At 41.5% G+C, this 21,277-nt stretch overlaps 1 protein-coding gene across 3 annotated transcripts in view; it reads left to right on the plus strand.

Moving 5' to 3' along the window:
* Nucleotides 1–21,277, plus strand: part of FMNL2 (formin like 2) — a 304,305-nt gene that overhangs the window by 223,010 nt on the left and 60,018 nt on the right. For all 3 annotated transcript variants that reach the window (XM_084893028.1, XM_084893029.1, XM_084893027.1), the window contains exons 7-9: nucleotides 10,597–10,705; nucleotides 14,022–14,098; nucleotides 16,022–16,115. In XM_084893028.1, the coding sequence (XP_084749154.1) occupies nucleotides 10,597–10,705; nucleotides 14,022–14,098; nucleotides 16,022–16,115 (280 nt within the window). The remainder of the gene's footprint in view (nucleotides 1–10,596; nucleotides 10,706–14,021; nucleotides 14,099–16,021; nucleotides 16,116–21,277) is intronic.

A 21,277-nucleotide genomic window follows, 5' to 3' on the forward strand; every position in this document is an offset into this window, starting at 1 on the left:
CATTTTATGACATGACCTTCACCTTGAGTTATATCAACTATACGATTCTGTATGTCAACTTGGTCAGTAGTAAAAATGTTGAGATTGATGCAGCAGAAACCTGTATTGTGTTGTTTTTTAAAATCAGAGCCCGGTGTGCCTTCAGTTAAGATAGATTTCTGTTAATGTGACCACAGATCCAGCTAAATTAAATTACTTATATGCACATATGTGCACACTAGATTTTTGGGAACAAAGATGCGTTAATTCAAATGCAGGAGGTAGAAAGAGCCTGGAGGAAGGGGTCAGATTTAAACTTTGGGTGATGGCCAGAGCTGCTTCTCAGGGTGAGGACTCTTCCAGGGGGAGGTAAAGTGAAAGGATGAGGTGAGCAGAATTCTTACATCGAAGATGGGGCATGTTTGGGAAAGAGGGAAGAACCTGCCCCCCTCCTCCCCCAGACAGAGGCTTTGTAGTGGGGGTGGAGAGCTGTCTGAGGAGTGGTTGGGTCATAGACATGCAAAGCTGGAAAGACCTGGGAGGTCACCCCTACTGACCTTCCCACTGTGGTGAGGAAACCAAGATCTTCATTTCCTTTAAGATATGAACTTCTATTAATATTTTCCCCTAAGATTCCCTAGGACAAATTTTACTGTTTTCCTGAGATTATAAACTCCATGGAATGATATTTAGTGAATAGTCATTATCTATCTCTTACTATATACATAGTGGATTCATATGAAGAGATAGAGTTCAAATTTATGTGCTGGTTTATACATTTTAATACAGTAATCTCATTCCTGGCAACGTTTTTTAGGGGAGTAATTTTTTAAAAATATATTTTTATTTGTTTCAGAGAGGAAGAGAGAGGGAAAGAGAGATAGAAATCTCAATGATGAGAGAGAAACATTGACCGGCTACCTCCTGCATGCCCCCTACTAGGAATCTAACCCGCAACCTGAGCATGTGCTCTGACTAAAAATCGAACCGTGACCTCCTGGTTCATAGGTTTATACTCAACCACTGAGCCAGGCCTGCTAAGCATAGGGGAGTAATTTTTTAAAGTATTTAAAATGGACATGAAGATATAGATAGCTTTTTTACAGTTTTATTGAGTGTCCACTGTGTGCCAGGCACTGTTCTAAGAGCCTTCTGTGATTTGCTGTTCACAATGCTCTGTGTGATAGCTACTGTTCTCAGATCAGTGAGATGATAGGGTTCAGGATCTACCTCACATGTTGTGAGATTAAATTAGCAATTCCAGTAAAGAACCTGGCACAACAGTGAGTCGTCCGTAAATGTTAACTGTATAGGTTGAGGGAAACACTGGAGATGACTCAGCAGATTTCTCTAGCTGTGGTCTGGTACTTTCATCAGCAAGATTTATTACATACTTAATATGCGTAGGGTACACTGCCAAGTGCTGAGGATACAAAAGATGCATTAAATAATATATTTGTATATGATTCATGACTGACAAAGGACTTGTTCATACTCACGTTACTATATCTTCATAAAGTCTTTGGGAGGGAGTCCAGGAGTATTAGCCCCATTTAAGCTGAGGAAGCTGACGCTCAAGAAATTATCCACAGCTAGGAAGTGGCAGAGCCAGGATTTATACTCAAACTCTTCCGACTTCTTTCCACTGTGTCATGGTGTCTTTACAATTTGACTGAGAGAAGAGTGTAGATGTGTTTGTGCACACGCCAACGTCAAGCGCCATATGAATATAACCAAAACTACTGATAGGAAACTTTAGAGGCTAATGTGAACGGTAGGACCTGCGGGAGATGCATGGTGTGGTCTGGATATGAAGTAACAGTGAGTGAGACATGGAGGTGTGACTAGGAAAGGGGAGGAGGAGGGAGATGGCTTGAGCAGCGGTTCAGTGGTAAGACTGCATGGTTTATTTAGGAAACAATGAATAGATGAGCCTGGCTGGGAGTAGTTTAGAGCCAGTATATGTGATATTTTGAAAGCCAAGCTACTGAACTGTCATTTTAGTTCAATGGTAATGACTTACTGAAGGTTTATGAGAAGAGGGGATAATTTGGGATAAACAAATATTTCTATCTAAAGGTCACAGGAGATATTGTAGATGGCTTCATGGCATACTTCACATAGGGATGCATCCTGATTAATTAGCCACTTACTAGCACATGCCTTTGACAAAGGGAATATAATGAGAAAAACAAAGTTAAGACCAGCAGTGGCTCCCATTCATATGATGGAAGACTGTTCACTCACTTATTCTATTCAGGAAGCATGTACGGAGACCTTTTGATTTACGGCTTCTGTTCTAGATGCCACTCATCCTCTCAGGGAGAATGGAGATGAGCAGAAAATTGAAGTGACTTTAAAAAAGGATCGTTAGGAGTTTTGTGTGCATTTCTCTCTGTCTCTGTCTCCCTGTCTCCCTTTATTCCCACTTGAACTATCCGGATTCACCTCCTTGAGCTCTGTTTCTTCTGGCTCGTCTTGTTTTTTCCCTTTAGTATCATAAATTTTATGTTTAAGTGATAGAAAAATTATACTCAAGCGACGCCGTGTCTGAAGGGTAAGAAAGATGAAACCTAAGATGCCAAGTCTTGGTAGAGTGCTATTAACCAGACTTTGGAACCATAAAGGACTGGTACAGTTATGCCAAATTATGTGACAGAGCCAGTTGGCAGGGCATTCCAGTTGGGTTGAACCCTTATTAGCTCCCAAGGTAGTTCTCATTATTATTCTTTATTTATAGGTAGATAGTAGTTTGATATCTGAATAGTTGGATTGTTTGCAAGTATGTTTTGTAGAGAAAATATACATAACTTATATTTCTTCTGGAGAAATGACAAATCTCACAAATGTTGGCAATGGAAGCTTCACAGGAGATTTTTGACCACCCCCCCCCCCCCCACCCCCGACTCTGGGAAAGCCTTGTTAGGTCAGCTCAGGAAATGTTCACTCAGGGTCCTGCAGTAATATATTCTCTGTGGCTAATACAGGATTACAGGGAGAGGCCAACACGCACATAACACACATCCAAGAAAATGTCCAGTGTGCTCTCTCTCCAGCTCACCTGCACCTTTCCCCTCCTCTCCCAAGCATGCTTTCTTTGCTTTTTGTCTCCAAAGCCTCGAGGGCCCTTCTCTTGCCTCTGTAACTTGTTTCCTGACCCCACACAGCCCAGCTGGCTCACCTCTTCCACAGCTCACTTCTACCTCTGAGACTTTCTAAATAAACTTTTGCATGGAAAAAAGAAAAGAAAGAAAGAACATATCTAGATATGAGCGTATGTTAAGACAACAGATGTGTGATCAGACTTACTTCAAGAAATCTTTGGGTGAACAGCAGCTTCCATATTGGGTTTACTGTTTGGTGCTTTGCCGACGTAGATCTCTGAATAAGATCCAATGTTTGATCACAGCTAGCTTTTGTTCATGAGGAGTGGTCTTTTTCTTGTACCCCCAGAATTATCACAGATGCATTACTTATTCATTCTTAAATTTATCATCATTGGTTTCTTAATGTATTGCTTTTGCTTTTTAATATGGTAAAAACACTTTAACATGTAATGTACTTTTTAAACAAATTTTCAAGTGTACCATACGGTGTTGTTAACTACAGGCACACGTTTTACCGCAGATCTCTAGAGCCTATTCACCTGGAATAATGAAACTTTATACCCTCTTCCCCTCCCCCCACCCTGGCAACCACCATTCTACTCTCTGCTTTTTGACATCCCTCATAGAAAAAGAACCACACAGCATTTGGCCTTCTCTAATTGTGTCATTTCGCCATTGCCCTCAAGTTCATCCATGTTGCTGCATATTGCAGGATTTCCTTCTTTCTCGAGGCTGAATTATTCCATTGTGCGTATTTACCACATTTTCTTTATTTGTTCATGTGTCGATGGACATTTAGGTAGGTTCTCTACATCTTGGCTGTTGTGAATGCTGCTGCAATAAACACAGGAGTGCAGATATGTCTTTGAGGTCCTAATTTTATGTTTTTGGATAAATACTCAGAAGTGGGTCAGATCATAGCAATTTTATTTGTAATTTTTTAAAAGAAACTTTCATATGTTGTTTTCCATAGTGGCTATACCAATTTTTATTCCTAGCAATAGTGCACAAGAGTTCCCATTTTTCCACAATCTTAGCAGCACTAGTCTTTTTTTTTTTTTTTTTTGCAACTATCTATATTGGTATGCGGTGTTATCTCGTGATTTTGATTTGAATTTTCCTGATCATTAGTGATAAGCATCTTTTTATATATCTTTGCCATTTGTGTGTCTTTGGAAAAATTCTGTCCAAGTCCTTTGCCCATGTTTTAATGGGGTTACTTGATTTCTTGCTGTTGAGTTTCAGAAGTTCCTTACATAATTTGGATATTAAGCCCTTACCAGGTATTTGGCCAATATTGTCTCTCATTCCATAGCTTACCTTTTCATTCTAATTCTTCCCCTTACTGTGCAGGAGCTTTTTAGTTTTATGTAGTCCCACTCGTCGTTTACATTCCCAAACAGAATTGCTGTAGCTCCCTGACGATGAAGAGTGGTGGAAAGACAGCCAAACTGGACTGTAACCAGAACTCTAAGGAGCATCAGCCAGAGTGCAGGCTACTAACATACACTTGGCAAGAGAGATTCCTACATTTCTAATCCGTAGTCAAGCAAATGCAAGGGAGCTACTTCCCTGCATTCCCTTTGTTGGCCTTGCCCTTTTATGTGTATGTGCTTTTAGGAATCAAAAATTTAGGGTTTACTTGCCTTGTCACTTACTAGAATAAGTCGGCTTATTGATGATTGGCGCTCATCCATCAGTCATTATGAAGGGCTTTCAGAACAGAACTACCTTCTCGCCTTACAGCACCTGCACCTGCTGCCAGCACTGTGCAGGCTGAGCTGCTCACTGCCGGGTCCTCAGCAGGTTCTTTGCTGCACACGAACTAGGAGGCTCAGTTGGCAGCCATAGCTCCAAATAGGAAATGTTTTCTATACGTTATCTAACAGATATTTGTAAATATTGATTTTTTAAAAATGGCTAGCATTCATTTATACTTTCTTCATCATTCATTTCATGTATATATAACCACCAGTGCATAAAATTAATACAAGTGGTTGGAGTCATGACTCTTTGGTTTTAATCTTAGGTCAGTTTTGTAATATGTTTCTTTCCATATTCATGGAACTTTCTGAGCTCCAATTGGCAGCTCTTTCCAGACAGTGTCTCATCTCTGAATGCTGGGGTAGCATTTTGTCTTAGCCCAGTGCTTGACAAGATAATAGGCAATTCTCAGAGTTGATGGAGAAGAGGGCTTGAGAAATTTGGTGGTATCCGTTTCCTGTAAGGTTTCTGTGAAAATGGCCTCTTAAAAAAATGGAATTTTCTCAAACGACCTCAAAAAACAGCCCTGAGTAACTCCTCCTCATTATGTTTCCTATGTGGAGGCAGGAGCTCCAAAAAGTAGACCCAGGGCTGCTTTCTGCCTCTGGGAAACCTCTCCGTTAGGTCCAGGCTTCAGAGCTCCAAAGCTCTGCTTGCCCGTCTGGGGAAGAGAGTGTCTCAGGATTTAGATAGCCTGTCCAGGTGGTCCAGGCCTGGGTCACAGCCACTCCATCAATATTTAATTCCCTGATGAGTTTTCTCTGCTCCCCACATCTCAGGGAGCCTGACCCCATACACCAGAGAGACCGAGTTGTTTCGGGATCTCGTTTGACCTGTTCCCATCATCTTGAAGGAATTGTTACGGTTCAGAACGAATACAATGGGCAGGAGATTATCTCTCAATGTCTCTTATGGGATGTCAGTGAAAATGGCAGAGTAAGGACCTCTGTATGTGCTCTCATCCATCAAAGCAGTAAGAAAACTGTCAAAATATGCCAGAACTAACTTTTTTTTAGTACTCTGGAAAGAAAAGTTTTTCTGCAATCTGGGAAGCATCGATTTGGGGGAAACAAGTGAATGTAAGAACCAACAGATATTTTTGTGGTGTTTTAACTTACACTATTCCCCCCCCTCCCTCTTCAGTTCCGCAGTAGCCTTGAAAGCCAGTAGCTCCGTAATCACAGCGCAGACCGTTGGCCTGGCGGCCGGTGGAGGGGGGTGAATGGAGTTGAAGCTCTTTCCAAGCCCTTTCTTCCTCCTTGTCCTATAAGCTGTGATGTACCATGAGTCCTGAGAACTATTAGTGAAGAAGACAATTTCCAGTGTCAGTTAAAGTAACACCCACCATTAGCTGTTGACAGAGTCTGGGAACACTTGAGATGTTCTACGGGGCACAGGACTACAGCTCATTGGCCTCAGTTATCCATAGGGGACTGTGTAGGCTCCGGTGCTGCCTGGCGTTTTTAATAGACCCCTGTGAACGGGAGGACAGTCTCAGTCTGGCTCAGTTCAAATAGTCTCTATCTGTAGTTTCATAGTAGCTTCAGGAAGGAAATGTTATAGGAACTGGTTTCACTTTATGTAATTGTCTATCAGAACACGTGATTAGAACAAGGGTATTAGTTTACCCTTGCCTCCCACGGAGTCACCAGCTTAATTCCTATAAAGCTCAGGTATTTGTGGAAAGTGTATTTGAATAGATTAGTGCTTGTGAAAGGTGAAGAGAGCTTAGCCTAAGGGTTGTGTCCTAGAACCGGATGCAGGCAGCCTTACATACCCTCTCAAAGATAGTATGTTGAATTATATCTACTTGTGTTAACATTATGCAACAGCACTGTGTATATACAATGTTTGGCAGTTATGAGTAGTTTCCTTTGAGCTGTTTGAATTTTTAATTGGTGGCTGATTATTGCTGTGATTTCCCATTGCTCCCTAAGGGAAAGGGAATCAGTGCGACACATACACCTGGAAGAATTTTGTGGCCCTACAGTTACCCTCATCCTCTTTCTATAGAAACTGTTCATCATTGTCTTCTGGCTTTTTGACCTCCAGGTGGACATTCACAGTACCAGGGAATTTGCTTTTTAAGGCCTCATTTTTCTGATGTTGATACTTGTTTCTTTTGTTCCATGTGTTGTGGTGGGATTGGATCTCATTACTGAAACCCTAACCTGTGCTTTATGAGGGTAGATCAGGAGCAACTCTCTACCTCAGAGGCCTTCTAGGGTGATTGAAATGGGAAAAGCCTCCACTAGAGGCCCGGTGCATGAAATCTCATGCACTAGAGGCAGGGGTCCCTCAGCCCGGCCTGCTCCCTCTCACAGTCCGGGAGCCCTCAGGGGCAGGAGGCGACCCAGTGATCAGGGGAAGGTGACGGTCCATCACACCTCTGCTGGTGCCACTGCTGGCAGCACAAATCTCGGCTGGCCCTGGTTACCTGAGCATCCAGCGGTCCTGGGCAGCTGGGCAGCTGCTAGCCAAGGCTTGCCTGCACCTCTGGCCCGCCCTGGGCAGCTGGTGGGCTGATGGGACTGGGTGCCGCTATTTTTGTGGCTGTGGGCACCACCATCTTTGAGGGTGTGGCAGTCAATTAGCATATTCCCTTATTGTCTGTGGCATTGACATCTTTGAGGGCGGGACAACAATTAGCATATTCCCTCCTTATTGGCTGTGGGCGCCGCCATCTTTGAGGGCAGGGCAGTCAATTAGCATAGTCCCTCCTTATTGGCTGTGGGCACTACCATCTTTGCAACAGCGTGAGAGTCAGTTAGCATAAACCTCTTCATTAGATAGGATTCCCCAGCCAGCCCTCTGACTTAGGGTGATTTAAACCTATACCATCCACAATAGTTTGTTTTCTATGCAGTGTTCTTTTTCTTTATTTGGAAAGTAAGTCACATCTATCGTAGAACATTTTAAATATAGACAGAAGTAATGAACGGGAGTATCTTGTGATTTTGCCACTCAAGGAACCATAAGACAGGTATGCTTTGAATCGCCCTTGGTAATACTTCACGTTCAGTCACGTTCATTGTCATGTCACCTCCATGCTACTCATCTCATTCCTTTTATACTTATTTCTTGAATGAGATCCCCATTTGAAAACAACTTTCATATGCCTAAAGACAGTTACCAAGTGTAAGTCTATGTTAACTCAGTTAAGTCTGGCTTGATTCAGAAAAGGATGACTCTATGGGGATTTTTAAAGTGTGATGCTTTGCAAAAAAAAAAGGTTCTCCTTTGAGAAGGTGTGACTGCCTTCACTCCAACATGTTGTGCTTTGCAGGGGTGTGTGTTGTTATTGAGTTTGTTTTATATATTTATAATGTGAATGTGACAGGCAGGGGCTGGAGTGTGGACAAACCACATCGCAATAGAAGGGCTTTTGATTGGGTCATCTGTTGCTTCTAACCTAGATGGTAAGGCATGGAGGACCAAAGCAACATCTTTATCCTTCATTTTAGCACTTAGACTCTCACATAAACAGTAAATGCTCAGTAAAACAAACCCTGGAGCTTCAACAAGAGATTTGTTGGATGTTTTGCACTGGTAGAGAGCCCAGAGGCCAGTTCTTCTTACCTTTCCAGGTGTCTTTGTTGTGGTGAAGGGGCTGCATCAATTGTTAGTCTTAATGCAACTGGTTATGGTTGGTATTTTGGCATCAACTTGGTGGACTTCATGAAAACCAGCTTTATGGGAATGGGGTTTTTGGATAGTATCCCTTTGCCGCTGAATTTAAAACCTTCTCAAAAAAGAAAATAGTTTAATAACTAAAATACTGTTCTAATTAATCTGTTTTTTTTGTTGTTGTTTTGTTTTTTTCTCTGCAAGTAATGACAAAGACATTGGGCTTTTTATTTTTTTATTACTCCTCATCTGAAGATATTTTTCCATTGATCTTGAGAGAGAGAGTGGAAGGGAGAGGATAGACAGAGAGAGAAAAACATCAATGTGAGAGAGACATCAATTGGTTGCCCCCCATATATTTCCTGGCCAGGGCCAAGGATTAAGCCTGCAACTGAGTTATGTGCCCTTGAACACTTCTGTCATTGACTCTGTCTGTAGCAAACCTGGGACCTTTCAGTCTGCAGGCTGATGCTCTATGCACTGAGCCAAACTGAGTAAGGACATTTGGCTTTTTAGAGTCTTATTACAATATAGCTGAAGAACCAGATTAATAGATAAAATTAAGGAACTTACTATGCTACTTTACATCTCTTACGAAACACCATAAGGTGTAAATTTGATCTACTTTCTGGAGTTATTAAGCTTTGTTTTGAAGAGACACAGAAATGTGTGAGTGTGTAGACTGGCCTGCACCACCTTCCTTCAAAAGTTGTTTGCTTTGGTCAATATATTTTCTTTTCTTTTTTAAAAAAAATATATTTTATTGATTTTTTACAGAGAGAGATCGAGAGCTAGAAATTCTCAAAAATTTCCACTGCTGAAATTTTATTTCCCAGTGTGAACAATGTGGGGAAAATCCTTGAGTAAAGCATTTGCCTTATAAGTGGCATGACGGACAAACAGATTTTAAATATTCAGCTGTATTAGGCAAGGGACTTATTGTAGTATTATCAAAAATGTATTTGGCTCATTAGTGGGCTCATGTGGAAGAATGATCTTTCTTACATTTGGTGGTTTTTTAATAGAAAATAAAATTTAAATGAGCTGAACAGTTTCAGGCAAAACTGTCAGCTCGGTTTTCAACTCCCAGCCTGCACCTGGGGACTTTTGAAAACAATGTTAATCATAACTTCCTTAAAGTTCTAATTAGTTCAGCTCAAGAAGGAAGGGCTATGTCTTATTTTGTGGGACACTTCTGTCATTGACTCTGTCTATAGCAAACTAGAAATTGACAGCTTTTGCAATTGGCTACATTTCAGGCTCGGAGTGGCAGAGAAGACTGTCCTCGGACGCAGTCATTTACAGCTCACGTGGAAGCCTCCAGCCTGGTCACGTTTTCCAATTGCACCTGTTACTTGACATTTCACTTCTTTATTACTCGCAGGCTCATACATGCCCAGAGAGAACTACCACAGCTTAGCCATGTAGGGTCTCTAGAATGGATCTGATGTTGAAACATCTGAATCCTGCGAAATATGAACATATTCTCCTCCTAGTTTCAGCTGCCATACCTGGCTGTAGGTGAAGGATCAGGCTGTGGAGGCATTTGTATGCTATTAAGGCTGTGCATGCCATTAAGGTCTAGTATCGCAGGCTGGTATCAAAGTTGCTAATATATGACCTTGCCCAGGCTTGAACTCTGAATCCTGGACTCCTGAGAGCACGCATGGGAAGGTTCAGTTAAAATAGTGTGAAAGATTGGAAGTCTATATGTGAGCTAAGTTTCACCTGTTCACTTGTTGGCAAATGCAATCTACATGCATTTTTTGCCTCAGATCACCTCTGCCAGTCTTGCTGGGCCTACTGGTCAGGAGCTGGGAACTGTTGTTGAATCCCACGTACAGTGTGACTTGTTATATGGTTGTATGAAATTGAGTTTCATTACCCATGGGTATCTGGCCTGAAGAATGATGACCAGTGCACACAATTATGTGGTCCTCCCCGTGTACGGAAATAGCTTTGTGGTGATGGGTTTATTGTTGGTGGTTTTGAGTTACAATCTTCAATTTGGTGCAGGTAAAGGTAGAGAGCAACATCCATTTTTTGTTTTTTTAAGTGCACATTCCTATGCTAAGAGTATAATCTGTAGTGTTATAGAAGTTTCCCTTTTTATTTGTAGATATAATACTTTGCCGAGCAGAAGAACCTTGAAAAATTCAAGATTAGTGAGTAAGAAGGATGACGTGCATGTCTGCATCATGTGTTTACGTGCCATCATGAATTATCAGGTATGTTTGTGTTTCTGATCCCTAAAAAAAATCTGAATTTGTCAAACTCCAAACTTGTCCTTTTTGGTTTCCTTGTATTATTTCTGTTTGAAGTAAACATCAGGATTAAGTGGGATTCTATTGAAAAAGAAAGGACTGTTTTTTTTTCTAATGCACAATATTTATTGCCTTGATATTTTAATTAGCATTTATTATGTATTTAACGGGAAGATGTTTGCCTCCTACAGTGTTAAACTTGTCTAGATTACTTGATCAACGTTTGCGACCATTTAAGACGGCAGTAACAGGACAACTTTAGAAATTAGGAACGAGTAACTTATCCCTGGGTTGGTCATTGATTCTCAAAGGGTTCTGTGGTGAACAGGCAAAAAGTGATAATTATTTGGATCCAGTGGGTCCTAGTATCTATAAGAAGCACCCAGAGGATTTTTGTTACAAGTTGAGTTCCTTCTTCAGGTGATTTGATGTAGGTTATCTCCTCTCTGAGAAACAGTGGGAGAGAGTGAATTGTAGAGGGGTTGGATTAATCCTAACAGGGAAGTGGAAGTTAGAGCCTGGGAAATCTAAAGTAAACGGACATGGTCAAAGGTATAATTAGATTAGCTAACCAGGGTGAGAATTAGAAAAACAAAACTCATACATAAAAATAGGATTTGATTTCCATCTATAAGGATGCTACAGATGGGCTCAAGAAGAAATGGGAAATAAATACCACGTAGAAGGTCAGTAATTGAGTTCAAAACCAGCCCAACCTAATGGTGCTGAATTGAGTTTAAAAAGGGAAACATTTATTTATTTATTTATTTATTTATTTATTTATTTATTTATTTATTTATTTTAGTCAGTATTTTTTTTAGCATTGCCAAACCCTGTTCTAAGCACAGGGAATACAGCATTAAATAAACAAGTGTCCCAGGGAACTAACTTTCTGGTGTGAGAGAGAGAGAGATGATAAATAGTTAAACTATATAGTGCTCCAGATACGGTTGCTGATGAGATGAAAACTAATCTTTATAAGTACTTTCCGTGTTTTTAAGCCTATTAATTAATGTAAGACTCAAAACAGTCCTGTGAAGTCTCAGGACTATTACTTTCCCCATTTTATTAATGAGGAAACTGAGCGATAAGTCAGAGAAGTAATTTGCTCAGTATTGGCTAATAAGTGCTGGAGTCAGATTCGAACCCATGAAGACTGTCTCCAGAGATCTATTACTAGGTGCTACAGAAGAAATAATCAGGAAATAGGAATAGGAAGTGATGGAAATATGTGTTCAGTTTTAAATAGGCCAGCCAGGAAAGTGTCACGCGATAACATTTAGGAACAACTTGCACGAGGGAACAGGCTAAGGGATATGATAGAAAGTGGATTCCAGGCGGAGAGAAGAGTGAGGTCAAAGGCCGTGAGACAGGAATAAGTGTGATGTGATTGAGGTACAGAAAAGAGGGCAGGTTAGATGGGTCAGAGTGAGGAAGAGGGAAAGGTAGAAGATGACATCTGAAGCTAACAGGGCTTCCTGGTTGTGTGGGGCTTTGTAAGCCACTCAGAAGACATTAGCTTTACTATGAATGAAAAGCTATTAAAGGGTTCTGATGAAAAGTGTGAATTAATCTCACAGTTGAATTTAACACGATCACTCTGGTTTTTATGTTTAGGAGTAACCTTGAGGGGCAAAGACTAAAGCAGGTAGACCATTTAGGAGGCTATTGCATTAATTTAAGTAAGTGTTGATGGTGGTACGGACCAGGATTGCAGGAGTAGAGATGGTGAGAGGTGGCTAGGTTCTGGTTTGATTTTGTTGGTAAAGACAATAGTATTGCATATGTGGTGAGGAATGGCTCCAAAGTATTTGTCCTGGGCACCTGTTAGACGGAGTTGCTATCTACTAAAATGGAGAAGGCTGCAAGATGAACTGATTTGAGACTCATGATTAGGAGCTCTTTTTGGAGGATGTTAACTTTGAGGTGTTCATAGACCATCCAATAGGTGGTTAGTATATGCCATTTGAAGTTCAAAGCAGAGGTCCGGCTGGAGAGACAAATTTGGGAGTTAATAGATGGTATTTGGATGAGGTAAACAGATGCACAGAGAAGCAAAGAGGTCCTGGATAATCAGGGAGCATTCTGTTTAAATATCAGAGAGATGAGGAAAAACTAGCTAGAGACTGAGAAGTAGCCAGGGAGGTAGATGCCAAGTGCAGGAAATGTTTCAAGGTATAGTGCTCAGCTGTGTCCAGTGCTGTGCTAAGTCACATAAGGTGAGGCGTGAGAGAGTGGGCCATTGGTGATCTGGGTATGGACAGTTTCATTGGAGTGGTAGTGATGATATGCCTGATTAGAGGGTTTCAGGAGAGAACAGAGGAGAAGAATGGGAGTGCTACAGTTTTGCTGTAAAGGATAGTGGAGTCATGAAGCAGTAGCTGGAGAGTATAGGGTTGAGAGAGATTTGGTTGTTGTTACTCAGGGTAAGATCATTTGCATCATGATTTTATGCTAATGGCAATGAATTAGAGAGGAAAAATAATGGTGGGGCTTGGGGAAATTGTATATTCCCCTGAGCAGGAACAAAGGACTCAATTGTGACTTGACCTTAGATTGGAGCACGGGAGAATTCATCTTGAGGAAGAGGTGAGGAGGTAATCCGAAGATCTATGTGGGGAGGACTCATGTGATGGTGGAAACTTTTCGGAAGCTTTTTCTGCTAATACTTTCTCCTCAGTGTCACTGGGAATAAAGCCATGAGCTAGGAGTTGAGTTTGCAGGAAAGGAATAATTCCTCAACTCAGCAGAATCGAGAATGATTCTTGAGCCTGTTAATGGAACTTTCTTCATTTTGTAGAAGGATGAGGCACGCGAGTTTTGCTAGGCTTTCTGTCCTGTTTGCCATGGCACAGAGAAGGGGGTAGAAGCAGTGGTTATTAATCCTGGCTGAGCAGTGTAGTCCTTCTGAGAGCCTCAGAAAATTCAGAAGCCAGGGTCCCTCCCGTGAGACTCATTGTTTTGTTTTGTTTACTCTTTTGGGTGATTTTAATGAACAGCCAGGATTGAGAATCAATGGGCAAGAGCCATTTCACCATTTTACTAAAGAGGATCATATAGTTTATTCATAAAGTATGGGAATAGGGCCCTTTGATAGTAACATCATTCCTGAACTTTTTCCTGGAAATATGTTCAGACACTGATTACTGTAGTCATGAATGCATTTAAAGATAGCAGAAATTACATTAGGTAGCAACTGTATGGGGTTGTTTTTATCAACATTGGCAGCCCCTAGGTTGACTCCTAATACCTTGTTTTTTCCCCCCCACCTTAATTTCAGTATGGTTTCAACATGGTCATGTCTCATCCACATGCTGTCAACGAGATTGCACTAAGCTTGAACAACAAGAATCCAAGGTAAGCTTGATTTGTAATGTACAAGTTTAAATCCAACTAGCGAAAGCAGAGAGCTAGTCAACACTTAACTAAGTTAGAGTTTGGAAACTTGGAAGTGTGACTCTTTGAAATAAGATTGCCAGTGGACTCCTTGCTATATAGACCAGCTGAGTGAGATTCTTACATGTGGCAGAGTTGAGCAGCTGGTGACAATTCCAGCCCTTCTCTCTCCTCTTTAAGCCTTCACTCCTTTTGAGACCTAGTTCTCAGCATCCTCGCAAATTTAGCAAAATTTGGTGGAGAACATGATTGCCAATTATCATACAGACTTACCAGGTATTGCCAAAAGCTAACTAGAACCATGATCCCTTTTCCACACTTCACTTGCAATATTTAGATCTGTAGCTTTTATTACCAAAAGTAAAACACAAACAAAACAATAATTGTGCATTCAGATTTCACTTTTTGTTTTGTTTTGTTAATCCTAACCTAAGGATATTTTTTTCCATCGATTTTCAGAGAGAGGGAGGGATAAGGAGGGAGAAGAGAGAGACAGAGAGAAAAAATATATAGATGTGAGAGACACATCAATTGGTTGCCTCCCACACCCATCCCAACTGGGGCTAGGGACCAAACTTGCAGTCCAGGCACGTGCCCTTGATCAGAAATCGAACCCATGACCCTGCCCTGTGGGGGCTGACACTCTAACCCACTGAACCATACCAGCCAGGGCCAGATTTCACTTTATTTCACTTTCCTATAAAGGCCAGTGCCCCATATTATTCACATCACAGATTACTTCTGGAAGCCTGCCTTTATCAGTTTATTTTCGTTATTCTAATATGTTTTACATTCTGGTGAGGCACTCCGCATTTGAAATGTTGTGTTCCCCTTTATCAGACACCTCTGTGTAGAATATCTGTCTGAAAACTGTTAATTCACGTAAAGGAATCTGGTTATAAATTAGACTCTATCTGACCTGGAATGTAATTCAAAGCACAAATCCTATTTAGATGTTGATAATGGCTTCAACCTTCCCCGGATTAAAGCTTTTGCAACTTCACGATTGCTTTCTTAGTTTACAAGAATCCCAAGTAGTCATGCTTCTGTGTCCCTGTCTTCCCCCTCGGGGACTCACTATTCATCTTCCTTAAGATGACTAACTCTGTGGATTATTCAGAATGGTCTTTGTTTAAAGGTCAGTAATAGATTTTATTCCAGAAAATGGTGAAACACTGTAGTCATCTTAAAATGAAGAAACAATGCTGTCCTTGACATTGTATTAAGAAACTTGGAATGTATCTCTAGGTTCTCCTAAAAATATTTCAGATGGAGTTTTACTTTCTTTCCTTGAGTCACAGAGAATATTCTCCTATTAGTAGAGCTGAAATCCAGATCCTTTCACACCTCCTGCAGAGGAAGAAACTTGCCTTGTCATAGGGGATTTTTATGGCGCCATGTGCAAATTAGCAGATGTGAAATGTAGGGCTTTAATTTCAATTGATTTTGAACTTTCTTGACAAGTGTTATGTTTCTGATTCTAAAAACCAGAGACAATATTTAACAGTGGGTTGTTTTTCTGAATATTCCCAAGTTTCCTCTTGTCTCTGGCCCACTAATAAATATTTTTCAGACACACTGTACTGAGTCATCTGATGATGGGACTAAAAGATGAATCTTTCCAGAATTAATTTTCATTAGTGAGTAATTTGTAACTTAGAGAATGGGAAACATGCCTCCAAATTTGCTACCCTAGATAAGTCACTTATTATAGAGGTAGGCAAAGGTCTAAATATATATGTTAGTGTAACTATACCTTAGTAAAAGTTTATAAAACATACGGACAAGTATTTTATTGTATTGATCTTGGATGTGAGGAACAGCAGATTCATCTTGTCACTTTCACTGACTCATGGTTTTTTCTTTTTCTTCTTGTTTTGACAGAACAAAAGCCCTTGTGTTGGAACTGTTGGCAGCCGTTTGTCTTGTCAGAGGCGGGCATGAAATCATTTTATCAGCTTTTGACAACTTTAAGGAGGTAGTATACTTTTCCGTTTTAAAAAGAATCCTCACACAAACATCTTACACTTAACCTTCTTATTCATTCTAAGGTGTAGGGGTATAATAGTTATTTCTAAGACATCCGTGATCGGGTAGTAATGAACTTAGTCTAAATAGCTTAAGTGGAATGGTGTCTCATTTCCAAGGAAAGTTAAAGACTATTCGCAGTTCTCGTTTTCCTTGGGAGAACATGGCACAGGTGATTAGAAAACGGGTTTTGTTAAATGTTACGTGGTTTTCATTATGGTTGATACTTGAGCATCCCCTATGTAAATTTCATGAACTCATTCATCATAGTTCTTTTCTTCAAATCATATGTGCTATCATTACTCTGCTGGATGCTATGAAAAACTTATCACCTATATACAGGCACTGGTTTTAGCAGCTTGTAATCTTAAACAGGGGATCCTGCCCCAGGAAAACAATAAACCAGTGGATATGCATGGTGGACCATGGAAATTAAATGACAGCAAAGGAAGAAACAGTTACGTATGAATAATAGGACACCCAGGGTTCTGGGCCAAAGTATCAAGACCTCAAAACTGGAATAATAGCCAGTTTCCCTTAGGGGTGGTGTGCAGCGTTACATGGCAAAAGAGTGCCAGTTGGGTCCCTTAGAATGTGCCCCACAGCTGAGGCTGCTTTGAGGGGAGATAGTACAAAAGTAATTGAAGGCACTTGGAGCCCCAGGATACCATGGGACTGTGAGCCACGCTGTGCCTTTTCTGTCAATCCCATTTGATTCTAGATGCTTCTGGATTAATACCCAGAAGCTAGATTACAGTCCAGATCTCGGGGGTCTTCCATACTCTCTCCCATCTTTCCTGGATTTATTGAGGGCCTATGATAGGCCAGGGGCTGTGCCTGGTACACACAGGAGATCACTGGATTCTGTACGGACATCTGTGAGACAATATATCTCCCTGTTATAAAAGAATAAACTAAGATTCTAATACATTGCTGGCCCGGGATCACAGAGCCAGGTGAGGAACAGAGCCAGGATCAGGCTTTGGTGCTCCTTACTTTGAACTTCCTTCCAGGTGCTATTTGGGCCCAGTTCTGTGTGGATCTCCTGAGGGAATGCTGAGTTAGACAGGACCTTGGGGCCATTCCCCCCACCTGTCCTCCTTTGACTGGATCACAGAGCAAGTCATTTTCATGTCAAAAACACGTACTATACAGTTATCCGTGAGCCTTCTGATAAAATGAGCTATTTAACGAGCATCTGACTATACTGCAGGCCACATTATGTCCTAAAATTATGAAGGTATAGAATCAGTATTAATTAAATTCAGTAATTTATGAGGGGAATGTTAATTTTATTTTTTCTTAGGTTAGCTAGAATGGCTTTCTTACGCATAGCACACAAATCCTTGCGAATTGAGTTCTGGCTGTCAGGTATCAAAATCATATACGATGACTTAGGCATTTAGGGTGTAATATATACTTAGATGTGAAAAAAAAAAGTAATCCTACTCTAAATCTAATAACTGGCTAGTCTCGATGAGAACGAATTAATTGTGACTTTGAAATTTTAGAGCTTTAACTAAAATCTGCCTCTTTTCTGTAATTACTTGTAAGTAATGGTGGGTGTTTTAAGTTCTGATTCTCCTTGGGCAGGCATTTGCATCTGCAAGAAGCTGTGCCCTGTGGGAGAAGGGGCGAGGACAGAGCTGGCTCTGTGTGCGCTGTTGGCCTGCATTAACCTCAGCCATGGTGCGCACGTGGCCAGGCCGAGCAAAGGGATTATTCTCCTAGCCATGGATGAGGACAGGGCGGGAGCCTGTCCCTGGGAAACTTCCTTCTGACGGAGGGGTCGCAAGAGCATCATCCTAGTTACCTTCTCAGTGTTAGTGTAAAAACTGTTTGTTTGTTTTTTAATATATTTTGTTGATTTTTCACAGAGAGGAAAAGAGAGGAATAGAGAGTTAGGAACATCGATCAGCTGCCTCTTGCACTCTCCCTCCACTGGGGTCGTGCCCATAACCAAGTTACATGCCCTTGACCAGAATCAAACCTGGGACCCTTCAGTCTGCTGGCCGACGCTCTATCCATTGAGCCAAACTGGTTTCGGCTGTTTGTTTTTTTAATGTAATACCACTCACAGCCCAGTCTTTTAAACCTCTGCCTGTTTTTGTTTTGTTTTATTCCCATCTTTATGTGAGTGGATCTTTTTCCCCCTTAAACATCATAGTGAAGGGTGTATTCTATAATCTTTTTAACCAAAATGTCATTGGAATCTTCTGGGATTAGGGTGGTTTGGAAGCCAGCTGTTACTGATCAGGAAAAGTTGTCCTGTGATCTCAAACGCCCGTGTAAATAGGGTTTTCGTCAGTGAGTAATACCTACTGAGGTGCCCCTGGCAGAGACAGCGCCATGCCAGGTACCGGGAGACCAGGGAGCAGGCCCGAGGAGGAGTCTTTACCCTCAAGAAGATGATTTTGTAAGTTGGGATTCCATTCATTCCATTCATTAGAGAGGGGTAATCCCTGTTTCTACAGTGAGGAATGGGGTATCAGGCATCAGTATTCATTTTTGAATAAAGTAGTATGCATTAGGGTAACCAGACCTTTGCACACAGCACAGCCTAGCACAGTGCTGAGACATGGCACCAGATTCTAAAGGAAAATTTAAAGACCACACATTGTATGTATATAGCAGGCCTCCCCCACTCTGTTTCTTGAGCAAATTTTTTCTGTCCTTAATTACTCCTTAATTCAAATGTAAATTGAAGAAGCTATCTTTTACCTCTTGATAGGTTTTTATGTAGGATTACACCATTCCCTCATATTTCAATTAATCAGAATACCAGCAAGTTTTTTTGTGTGTGGGTTTTTTCCCCCAAAGAATTTTGCTCATGTTTTGTGCTAATCTGAAGTACATGCTTTAGGAAAGTAGGACATCCTTCCAATTGAATGATATCTGATGGTGGTAAGCATATGAAACTGCATTTTGGTGGGTGTGGGGCTGGGTCCTATGCCTGATGTTACTGAGTAAGCATATCAATGTGTATGATGATACATGAGTGGTAATTCCATAGATTCAGATGGCAGACTTGTACTAATCATGGTTTGTGACATACCTGACCTTGTGAGTGTTGCAAGTAGATGAAAACGAAACTGTTGTCAGCTGTTATTTCTACATGAATTCTATTCTCTCTAATTGTTTTTCAAATGGAATTAGCGCATCTGGTTTTGGTTTTGAAACATCTCCTTATGCAAATGTATGGTCCTGAATTGAAGCTCGAAGGCTCCCTCAGAAAGCCGATGTGGTTTCGCTAGTGGGCATCTGGAAGCACCTGTGCCTCACATTATTAAGTTGATTTAAGAAAGCCTGTCAGGTTTTATTTACAGTGGACCATATTTGTTCTTATTGGCTAATGTAGCCACATGGAAAACATATCGCCATCTTCCCTAAAAGGACACTTTCTTAGTTGCATGGCAATATGTATTTTTTAAGCTTTTGGCCTGGCAGGGAGGGGAAAAAGGCATTTGGAAGGGAAGGCCATTCTTCTGGTGTTTGCATTAGTTCAGGGTCTTGTCTGCAAGAAGGAGAAGGTGACTGTACCGTGCAGAGGAAGGGCTGGTTGGAGGATGTGGAGAAACGGGCCTGGAAAATGCTGTGCCTCGATGCCCAGCCACCACGAAACGACTTGGGGTCCTGGTCATGCTTTCTCTTCTCTCAAATGGTATGGACCATGGCTAGCAATCCGCTGGGTCATGAAACCACACTTCCTGCTTAAGGACATCAACTGGAGCGTTATAAACACCATATTTAATCCAATTTCCTTAGGAACCTTCTGTCTAGACCTCGATCTCCTCAACTGTCTTGGTCTTCCTACTTTTTTCCATTATGTCCTTTGATATATCTGAGAAATTGCCTCTGGCTAAAAAACAAAAACAAAAAACAAACAAACAGCCGAAACCGGTTTGGCTCAGTGGATAGAGCGTTGGCCTGCGGACTCAAGGGTCCTGGGTTCGATTCCGGTCAAGGGCATGTACCTTGGTTGCGGGCACATCCCTAGCAGGAGGTGTGCAAGAGGTGGCTGCTCAATGTTTCTCTCTCATTGATGTTTCTGACTCTCTATTCCTCTTCCTTTCTCTCTGTAAAAAGTAATAAAATATATTTAAAAAAACAAAACAAAAAAACACCAACACAAGAAAAACTCCCATTTGAAATCAGAGGGGAAAAGTCCCGAGGCCCCATAGACTCTACAACAGAATAGCCTCCTCTGACAGCAATAATACCCTCTGAGGGCGCTGAGCGAGCTCCCAGGCCCCCAGGCCCCCAGGCCCCCAGGCCGCTGGGACGTGCACCTGGAATTCATCAGGATTCCAGATCGATTATAACTGTGTTCTCATCTGCTTCCAACATGACAGCATCTGGCTCTCAACGAGCCAGTGGAGGCCGGAGTTTGGTTACTAAAGGCCCAGCTCCTTCCTGCTCTGACCGTCCAGTATGGATGGACAGAGCCCTGGGCCGTGAGTCACTCACGGCCACCAGCGCTCGTCCATGGCCCTCTTGGCAGCATCCATTATTATTGTTGCCTCTTGCTCGAAGGCTCCCTCGGAAAGCTGATGTGGTTTCGCTACTGGGCATCTGAAAGCACTTGTGCTTCACATTATTAAGTTGATTTAAGAAAGCCTGTCAGGTTTTATTTACAGTGGACCAAATTGGGCAGGAAGGAGAGCAGACATTTTGGTGCCCTTCCAGCATCCCTGTGAGTTTAATCCCAGCTAATCTAACCTCTTGAATATTTGCGGGTGCTGCGTTATAAATCCAGCCCAAGACCAGCCGGGTAATGCCTTCAGTGGTAAAATTTTCAACCACTGGAGGGAAGGGTCCTTTTTTTTTTTTTTTTTCAGTCTCATTGAACTGTGAGCAATGTATTCTCTCAATCTCAAACCAGGGAGCTACCGTTCTAGATAGAGCATTGTGTGCATTTCACCGTACAGGCCAGAATTAGATTAAATTAATTCACTGAGGCTCCTCGCTAGCCAGTCCGTCTTCCTAGGATCAGGAAGCAAAGTCGCAGTAATGATTTTTTGGACCGTTTATTAACTATTGCTGTTATTGCTTGTGCATAATAAATCACCCCAAATTTAGTTTTATCAGGCTCCGCGATTCTGTGGGTCAGGA

Source organism: Pipistrellus hanaki, assembly GCF_964339955.1.
Source record: "Pipistrellus hanaki genome assembly, chromosome: 8".
In the NCBI taxonomy this organism is placed as follows: Eukaryota; Metazoa; Chordata; class Mammalia; order Chiroptera; family Vespertilionidae; genus Pipistrellus; species Pipistrellus hanaki.